The sequence below is a fragment of the Myotis davidii genome, unplaced genomic scaffold, assembly GCF_000327345.1.
Source record: "Myotis davidii unplaced genomic scaffold, ASM32734v1 scaffold167, whole genome shotgun sequence".
NCBI lineage: Eukaryota > Metazoa > Chordata > Mammalia > Chiroptera > Vespertilionidae > Myotis > Myotis davidii.
In genome coordinates, this window is record NW_006300048.1 from 6,622,067 (window position 1) to 6,632,308 (window position 10,242).

The 10,242-nt window shown below is 36.3% G+C and overlaps 1 protein-coding gene across 1 annotated transcript in view; it reads left to right on the forward strand.

Moving 5' to 3' along the window:
- Nucleotides 1-10,242, forward strand: part of CD2AP (CD2-associated protein) — a 159,305-nt gene that overhangs the window by 120,716 nt on the left and 28,347 nt on the right. The window contains exons 8-12 of the mRNA XM_015572164.1: nucleotides 1,617-1,695; nucleotides 2,089-2,183; nucleotides 3,313-3,417; nucleotides 5,825-5,861; nucleotides 7,178-7,240. Coding sequence (XP_015427650.1) covers nucleotides 1,617-1,695; nucleotides 2,089-2,183; nucleotides 3,313-3,417; nucleotides 5,825-5,861; nucleotides 7,178-7,240 — 379 coding nt within the window. The remainder of the gene's footprint in view (nucleotides 1-1,616; nucleotides 1,696-2,088; nucleotides 2,184-3,312; nucleotides 3,418-5,824; nucleotides 5,862-7,177; nucleotides 7,241-10,242) is intronic.

Consider the following 10,242-nt stretch of genomic DNA (forward strand, 5'->3'; position numbering starts at 1 on the left):
CACAGGCAGGCAAACAGAAACTGCACATTCCCTTTGACTTTTTTGTCACACAGCACATGTTGTCCTGCAGCTTGTGATTTCCACACCACCATTTTGTTTTGTTTTGTTTTGTTTTTACATTTGGGGTAGAATTCACACAGTGACACACATTCATCTTAAGAGCATAAATGGATGATATTTGGTAGATATCTGTGCCTGCGTATTGACTCCGACACTAGTGATTTTTTGATTGCCATTTATAATGTCACTATTCCAGAGTTGTGATTATGATAGTAGTCTCAGGGTCACCCTACATGATGGACTTGTGAGGCTTGCTTTGATCACTGACCTAGGAATTGATAAAGTAGGGAGCGCATTTGGTATGTTTGTAGATGATACCAGATTGGAAGATATGGTGGTTAGAATTAGGAGGAATTAAAGTGTTTTAAAATTTAAACAGAACAGCCTTGGCCAGGTGGGTTCGATTTTTATTCAGGGCACATACCTAGATTGTTGGTTTGATCCCTGGTCAGGGCATGTATGGGAGGCAAACACATTTTTTTTTTACATTTTTAAAAATATATCTTTATTGATTTCAGAGAGGAAGGGAGAGGGAGAGATAGAAACATCAATGATGAGAGAGAGTCATTGATTGGCTGCCTCCTACACATCCCCTAGTGGTGATCAAGCCCGCAACCCAGACATGTGCCCTTGACTGGACTTGAACCTGGACCCTTCAGTCCACAGGCTGATGCTCTATCCACTGAGCAAAACCAGCTAGGGCAAGGCAAACCTATTGATGTTTTTGTCTCACATAGATGTTTCTCTCTCTGCCTCCCTTCCCTTTCCTCTCTTTAAAGTCAGTGGGTAAGTTAGCAGTGTGTTCAGATTTTTAACTAAAGCAATGAAATCTTAGGTCAAATAGAATGTTATTTCTGGGAATAGGACTCAAGGAAATGGTATAAAATGGCAAAGGACTTAACTGTAATAAATTATAGTGGAAAGTTGTCTACTAGACTATAGTTATAATAAGACTATAGTTATAATGACCTTAATGGTATTTTCATTGCAATAGGAGCAATGAAGTAACAAGACTCTCCCTCTCTCTCTCTCTCTCTCTCTCTCTCTCTCTCTCTCTCTCTCTCTCTCTCTCTCTCTCTCTCAGAGAGGAAATTTAATGATGTTTAAGAGCTCACTTTCTGACTTTCAATCTGGTTTCTACTAAATTACTCTTCTCATAGTCGGATTATGTAACTTTCCTAGTCTATAAAAGGAACAAATGATAGTGCCTGCCTTATGCAGGGTGTTCTGCAGACTAAGTTATAATGAATGTAAAGTTCTTAGCTCAGGGATTGGCCCATAGTAAGTTTTTAAATGCTATTGTTATTTTAGAGGTTCTAAAATTAGGGTAATGTATTATGGGTATCAGTATTTTTTATCATAAAACCAGGAAGTTTTAAAAGTTAGATGTTCTGAGCTATCATTTCACTTTTGAAATCTTTCTCTTTCTTATGGTAGAGTTTTCAGTCACGTTACTAAGTACTATTAGGGAAAACTGGATACCTTTAAATGTGAACTTTAACAGCATTTTCTTTATTCTAACTTAAAATAGTTGATCTCATCCTTTTCTATTGTAGCCCTCAATCATACAATCACTAGGATGCAGAACTCAGAACACGGAGATAACAAAATCAGACACTGAAGGTAAAACAAAAGGTAAGTGTTTCAATAAAATCTTCATACTAGGATTGAAACATGCTCAGAAATTTATATTTGTTGAAGGCATTTGTCAACACCATACCACTTGATCAGAGTATTAAATCCTGCTAGCTATAGGTATCATGAGGTCAAAGATTTTAATATGCTTTGTTCACTAATGTTCTATCCTGACAGTTAGAACTGTGCCTAGAGCATAGCAGGAACTTCGTAAGCAGTTGAATGGATATGTTTAATGAAATTATTACTTAATTTCACATATGGTATTAGCTGAAATTATTAAATTCATTTTAATAGTTTCTAGTATACATTACTTTGCACTAGATAGAAACTTAAGTATTTATGGAAAGAATCAATGTATATAAGTTATATTACTTACATTCTTTATTTTAGCTAAGGAATATTGTAGAGCGTTATTTGCCTATGAAGGTACTAATGAAGATGAACTTACTTTTAAAGAGGGAGACATAATCCACTTGATAAGTAAGGTAAGATCTTTCTCTGGTTTGTAAATCATATGTAATTTATTCATAGAAACATTTTTTCAGTATTCTTATATTCCCCCTTGCACCTGAGCCCTGGAAGTGCTGGGACTTGTCATGTTTGTTTCTGTGTCCTGAGAACCTGGCACATAGTGAGAGGCGCGAGTGTGTGTGTGTGTGTGTGTGTGTGTGTGTGTGTTTAGAAAACTTTGTTATAATTGATATTATTGGGAATTATTTTTACCGTCATGTTGCGTTTTTCTTTAACCTTAACCCACCTTCAGGTTTCTGTTCTTACTTTCTCTTTTGCCTCATCCCATTTTATTTGAACCTACTGTTTGTTGTTTTGTTTTTAATACATTAAGTGCCCAGTCAGTCACCAGTGACTGACACTATACTTTCTGTCCGGAAGACAAAACAGGCTGGGCGCTTAACATGTTAATATTTAAAAAAAAACACCCAAAAAACCCACAAGGAATAATGGGGAAACAATTTAAATGTCCCTCAACATGTAAAAATTATCCGGTGGAAAGTAATGCAGCTAAACAGTATTATTGGTTAGGCAAAATCCTATAATTAGTCTTTGTAAGAGAGCAAAATTATAAATATTTGGTTTTTGGTGTAATCCCATTGAATCATTTTTGAAATTTATTTCTATTGTTTTAAATTAATGATCAGATGATTCACTGTATGCCATTTTTAATATTCATACAGTTTGGATTAATTTCTCATGGAAGGATGGCATTTGGAAGGAATTGAAGAACGTGTTAATTTCTAAACCAAGTGAATAATGTGATTAATATTGAGTATTAAAATGTTGGGAAGAATATTTAGTAAGATACAGTTTGGAAATTCATATTCTCTTTTCACCCTCCTCTCCTTCCTTTTCTTTTTCCTTTCTCCTCCCCAAGAACTTTTTATCTTTATAAATTAAATTTAAAACACTTGACTTATAAACCCAACTTTATAACTGCTGCTAGAAGCAATAGTGAGAAATATTTTTTATTAGGAGGATCTCATGATATGTTTAGGTATTTTTTTTCCTTGTAAAAAATAATGGAATTCAATATTTTCTATAATTTTTTCTTATTTAAAGATAATCCTTATTTTAATTATTCTTCATGTTGAATTTTAGGAGACTGGAGAAACTGGCTGGTGGAAGGGTGAACTTAATGGTAAAGAAGGAGTATTTCCGGACAATTTTGCTGTTCAGATAAATGAACTGGATAAGGACTTTCCAGTAAGCTTTATTTTTCAATTTTCAATGATGATAATAGTTTAAAGAACCTTTTTTCAATATTTTTTAAAAAACAGAATGTTTACATTGTTACTGAATACTGTTATGAGGGTGTTTTAGATTCATGTCTTCAGGTAACTTACTTGAATAATAGTAAAAACAAAACAGTATTTCAGTTCTGTCCTTTATTCCTGGTTTTCTTTCCCTGCTGATAATATTGGAGAGTAACCTTTGGCTCATTACTTTTTTTCTTAAAATACATTTTTTATTGATTTCAGAGGGGAAGGGAGAGGGGGAGAGAGATAGAAACATTAATGATGAGAGAGAATCACTGATCGGCCGCCTCCTGCATGCCCCCCGCTGGGGATCGAGCCTGCAACCTAGGCATGTGCCCTGACTGGGAATCAAACCGAGACCACCTCGTTCATAGGTGGATTCTCAACCTCTGAGCCATACCAGCTGGGCTCATTACTTTATTTAATTAAGTGGGAGGGGAATCAGAGGTGGTGGAGATGGGAAAAGCAGTGGGGGGAGAGGGATATCTGCAATAATGTCAACATTAAAAGTTTTGGGGGGTTTTGCCCTGACCTGTTTGGCTCAGTGGTTAGAGCGTCGGCCTGTGGACTCAAGGGTCCCAGGTTCGATTCCAGTGAAGGGCATGTACCCTGGTTGCGGGCACGTCCCCAGTGGGGATTGTGCAGGAGGCAGCTGATAGATGTTTGTCTCTCATCGATGTTTCTAACTCTCTATCCCTCTCCCTTCCTCTCTGTAAAAAATCAATACACACACACACACCTTTTAATATGGAAACAGATTCCCTTAATAAATTATTAAAAAAATAAAATATTACATGCAGTGGAAAAAGAAAAAAAACCGGCCATTCTAGTTAGATAAATTAGCACTTAGCTGGAAGACATTATATTTTTATTTAATTTGTTGAAAATAAGGCAATGTAGATCTTACTGTTACTCTGTCAATTCATTCTTTGGTAGAATAAAAGGCAGTCTTTGCCTCCTTATAGGATTTAATCTACTAGTATCTATTTTACTTCTCACGGTGAATAAAGTAAATCTGAGTTGCATCAGTAATCTTTTGTTTCTGTGCACCTTGATCCCTTCTTCCCCCATGGAGTGATGAACCTAATTGAGTTTTAAAAATATATAGGGGGCCAAAACCTGTTTGGCTCAGTGGATAGAGCGTCGGCCTGCGGACTGAAAGGTCCCGGGTTCGATTCCGGTCAAGGGCATGTACCTGGGTTGCGGGCACATCCCCAGTGGGAGATGTGCAGGAGGCAGCTGATCAATGTTTCTCTCTCATCGATCTTTCTAACTCTCTATCTCTCCCCCCTCCTCTCTGTAAAAAATCAATAAAATATATTAAAATAAAAATAAAAATAAAAATATATAGGGGGAAAGGGAGTTAGAGTGCAGATACACAGCAAGACAGTCTACCACATTTGACTTAGGCAATGCAAAGCTCTCTAATCTTCTCAGTCTCTCATTTAGTTAAGTCAGTTACCAGAGGTTACTGGGTGGAGGCTCACACTGTCTGAGGCCCTTCCTTAGCGGGATTTGATTCACTATGGATTCAGCCTCCAGTGTGCTTTATTGTTATACTTTTTTTTCCTGCTTATTGAATTTATGGAGAGAATGAAACATCAGTTTGTTGTTCGATTAATTTATGCATTTATTGGTTGATTTCTTGTATGTGCCCTGACTGGGGATTGAACTCGCAACCTTAGTGTATGGAGATGGCGCTCTAATCCACTGAACTACCTGGCCAGGGCTTTTTCTTAATGAATACTTTTTTTCTTTTTTTTTGGTCTTTTATTGGATGCTTATACCCTATTGATTTTAAATTTGGAAAAACCAAATTCACATACTTAGAAAGGTGTCTCGAGTTTTTTAACTTAGTGGGTAAATCCTTATAAATCTAACAGAATTTGAATAAATTAAGGAAACATATCTTTGCTTTTGTCTTCTTTTTGATCATTCTGAAGAATCAAGATTGAAAGCTACATATATTTACTAGCTGCTCTTTTTGTTGTTTAAACAATGAGTATTTCTTTTCCTTTCCCTCCTACCCCTCCCCACCCAAGTGTCAATTGCTAAACACAGTGAAATGGTACATAGAAATCTTAAACTAGGGGAGGCAGAACAGAACGGTTTTGCTCTTCAAGAATTCATAGTTTTATATAACACTGATAAATTTTGATCAAGGAGGTATTCTAATAGAATAAAATTTTCTCCATGACCTTTTGTGGAGTTGTTAGGATTTTATTTTATAATTTTTAGCTGGTAGGGATTAAGGGGAGATGTTCATATAATTTTGATTTTCAATGATCAGAATTTATTTTAAGTATATTTAATATGTAAGTATTGAACAGTTTTCACCATTATTATTTTAATAGAAACCAAAGAAACCACCACCTCCTGCTAAGGGTCCAGGTATGTAAGAAAACTGTTTTTTCAGTTTGCTGTTTTTATATCTTTAAATTCTAAAATGGTGGAAATTTGGTGTTATGTACACCATTTATTTTCATTAGCAAAAAAAGTATATGCTATGTATCAATTTTTAGAAATATATAGAAACTGAGTGTTCACATGCATTAATATCTGTTAGTGTTTTTCAACAGATATTAATTAATACAAGGTATGAAATAGGAATGTTGAAAATAATTTATATACTTTAGTTCTATGTCATTTTTATTAAGAGAATTGACTAAGAACTGCTGAGAAACTTAATATATTGACCTGACAAATTATTTTTTCTGTCTTTTCAGATGAAATCCATTTTTTAATGTCTCAAACAAATGCTGATTTTTTATGTACTCTTCCTTAAGGAAGTGTGTTAGGGATTAAAGAAACTAGAAGAGTTTATTTTTTTAAAGAGTTGAATTAAACAAATCTAGAAGAATTTTCCAGTTTTATAATTTGGCTCTTTTTATGTCTGTGAATTTCAAAGCATCCAGTTTCTGATGTTTATAAATACAGTACAATTTTTTCTGAAATATTTGCTCTTTATAGAATAATGCAAGTCCTTTCCTGCTCAATAGTTTTAGCCTTGTATCTGCTGACCTAATCCCAGACCATGGAAAAAAAGTTAAAAATAACTTCTATATAAGATAGTTTTGGAGGCTTTTTAGACACTAGTTAAATTGGTCCTACAAAGTTAATTAAAATCTTCTATATATATAAAAGGCTAATATGCAAAGTGTCCCCTTGGGAATTTGACCGCTCCCTATGACATGCACTAACCACCAGGGGGAGGTGTGGAATGAAAGAAGGGCCCAGCCAGCAGCTGGAAGGCCCCGATTGGCCCTGATCGCTGGCCAGGCCAAGGGAACCTGCCCGTGCACAAATTTTGTGCACCTGGCCTCTAGTTATATAAAATAAAACACTTAATTTCACAGTTGCTGTAGCAGCATTTCAAGTCTCAACAGTCAATATCAGACAGCACAGCAATAGAATATTTCCATCACTGTAGTTAGTTCTCTAGATGGTGGTGTAGAGGACATGAATACCTTCATTTGACAAAAAAAAAACAACAACAACAACAAAAAAAATCTCAGATTACAGAGTTATTACTTACTCATGCTAACAGTGGGAGTTTTAGCATTAAATTGAGCCTAATGATTCTGCTTTATTGTTCTTTTTGTTGACCATGTTTTCATCTGATGTTATTTTTAAATGAACATGTACTAAAATTGTCTTTGTGCTCTAAAATGATTTTTCTAAGGTATGAACTTTGTTTTTTTCTTTAGCCCCAAAGCCTGAGCCAATATCTATAGAGAAAAAGTATTTTCCTATAAAGCCTGAAGAAAGAGGTATGCCTAATTTTTCCACTTTAAAAAAAAATAACTTTGTTGTCTCGCCACACTGAGCCATTTATACTGATATTTAATAAATGTTTAGTATTTACTTTGCAATGTTTGGTGTTTTCTGGGAGGAATAGTTTGTCAAGATCCATAAGAAGTTAAGATTTTACCAATTTATATCCATTAAAATGTTAAACCATTTTTTTTAGTAAGGGTTTAGTATTTATTCATAGTTATTTCAAATGTATACGAAAACTAAGCATAAACATTCATACTTTTATTATTTTTATAGTACCCCAGTTGAGAAACATTGTTAAAATAGGGTTATTTAAAACATGGGAGTGATTAATTATGTATTATTCAATTTTCACTTCACTTATCATGTAAACTTGAACGTTATTCAGGATACCTGTATGTATTTTGTTACTTCAACTCAGCCAGTGTGGCTCACTGGTTGAGCATCCACCTATGAACCAGGAGGTCCCAATCAGGACACATGTCCAGGTTGCAGTGCAGGGCATGCAGGAGGCAGTCGATCAGTGATTCTCATCATTGATGTTTCTATCTCTCGCTCCTTCTCTGAAGTCAAAAATATATTTAAAACAAAGAAAAAACATTACTTCATTACTTATTTTGTGTGGCTATTATTAGTTTGTAGAATATACCTCCTTTGTACAGAAAGATCTGGAATGGTTATATCTAGTAGATGAGGCTATATTTACCTGCAAAAACATGAATACTGTTTTAGAATGGTTTTGTTTCTGCTGCCTTTCTTCGTTTCTTACCTAACGTGTGACTGACCTCTCTTAACTGATTTCCCCTACTTTAGTTCCTTGTCTTGCTTATATTTTACATCTTTACAGAATTCATTTTTTAATAGACTATTTTTTAAAAGAGTTTTTTTTTTTAATTTATTGATTTGAAAGAGAGAAAGAAAGTTGATTTGAGAGAAAGAGAGAAAAAGAGAAAGAGAATTGATTTGTTGTTCTACTTATTTATGCATTCATTGATTGATACTTGTATGTGCCCTGAGTGGGGATCAAACCTGAAACCTTGACTTTATTGGGGCAGTGCTCTAACCAACTGAGCAACCCATCCAGGGCTCAGAACAGTTTTAGAGTTAAGCAAAATTGAATGGAAGGCACAGAGTTCCCATATACTAATTACCTGCACACATGTACAAACTTCCCCACTATCAACATCTGCACCAGGGTGGTACAGTACTACATTTGTTATAATCAGTTCACCTCCATTTGCCACATCATGGTCGTCCAAAGATGATAGTTTCATTAGGGTTCACTCCTGGTGTACATTTTACGAGTTTGGACAAATGTGTAATTTGGTAAATGTACATTTATAATATCATACAAAATAGTCACACTGCCCTAAAAATCCTCTCTGAGAGGACTTTTCATTTCTTTCTGCTCCGAATTCCTGACAACCACTGATCTTTTCATTTTCTCCATAGTTTTACCTTTTTCAGAATGTCATATAGTTATAATCATACAGTGTGTAGCTTTTCACATTGGCTTCTTTTACTTTGTAATATGTCTTTAAAGTTCCTTCAAGTCTTTCAGAGTTTAATTGCTCATTTCTTTTTAGTGCTGATTAATATTCTATTCTCTGGGGCCATTTACCTACTGAAGGGTTGTTTCCAGCTTTGGATGAATAAAGCTCTCTTCACATCTCCATGCAGGCTTTATATATCTGTTTTCATTTCATCAGGTTAAATACCAAGGAGTGTTATTATTAGATCATATGGTAAGAGTATGTTTAGTTTTATAAGAAACCACCAAACTGTCTTCCAAAGTGTGTGTACCATTTTGCATTCCCACCAACAGTGATTGAGAGCTCCTATTGCTCAATATCCTGTCCAGTATTTGGTATTGTTGGGAACTGATTCCAAATTATATTTTTGTTACCATCTTCTACTGTTTTCACTCATTAAATGCAACAACCATTCTTTTCCCTGAATATGTTATGCACCTTCATAGCTTTATCTCTTATTCAGTAATTGAGCTCTGCGTGTGTAATGCAAAGCGCTGAGGTTTGGTAAAACCTCGGGGTAATGCTTGCCAATTCCAAAGAAATAACCTGGAGACCTGGCTGTGAAAGGCATGGATTTATTAGGACTTACTGGTACATGCACACCAGGGCCATGCAGTAAAGTTTTTCCTGCTACACCGGCTACCACTTTTGAAGTTGAGCTATTAACTCCCATCTGGCCTACAGATAGGCCACACAGGGGGCAGCCAGCCAGTACCATTGTTTTGCTGCCACCCAGACTTTCCCAACACAAGATTTTAAAGAGTAAAGAAAACAGAGAAAAACAGAGCCTACAAGGGAGGGGGACAGCTGCTGTGTGAGATCAAAATACTAGCTATTTTCTGATTGAGAAGCTGGCTCGTCTCCCAAGGTCTCACAGTCCACTTAACTGATGGCCTTCACTATATTCCCCACAGGGTGGGAGGAGGAGGGGGAGCATGGGAAGGGGCCCATGTTCCCATTTACCATACAATATGGAAGATTTCCGTATTCCTTTTTTTTACATTTGAGAGTTTTATTTATGATATAAAAGTAATTTATCTCATATAATAAAGGGCTAATATGCAAATCGACCAAACTGTGGAACTACTGGTTGCTATGACGCACACTGACCACCAGGGGGAAGACACTCCACGCAGGAGCTGCCACCTGGTGTTCAGTGTGCTCCCACAGGGAGAGCACCTCTCAGCCAGAATCTGGGCTCACAACTGGCAAGAGCAGCAGTGGTGGCGGGAGCCTCTCCCACCTTCCCAGCAGCGCTAAGGATGTCCGACTGACGGCTTAAGGGGAATGGACCTAAGCTGTCAGTTGGACATCCCCCTGAGGGCTCCTGGCCTGCAAGAGGGCGCAGGCCAGGCTGAGGGACCCCCCCCAACACACACACACCTTGAGTGCCCGAATTTTCTGCACCGGGCCTCTAGTACTTAATAAAAGCATTTCTTAATCTCAGATTAGTCCTTTGTGGT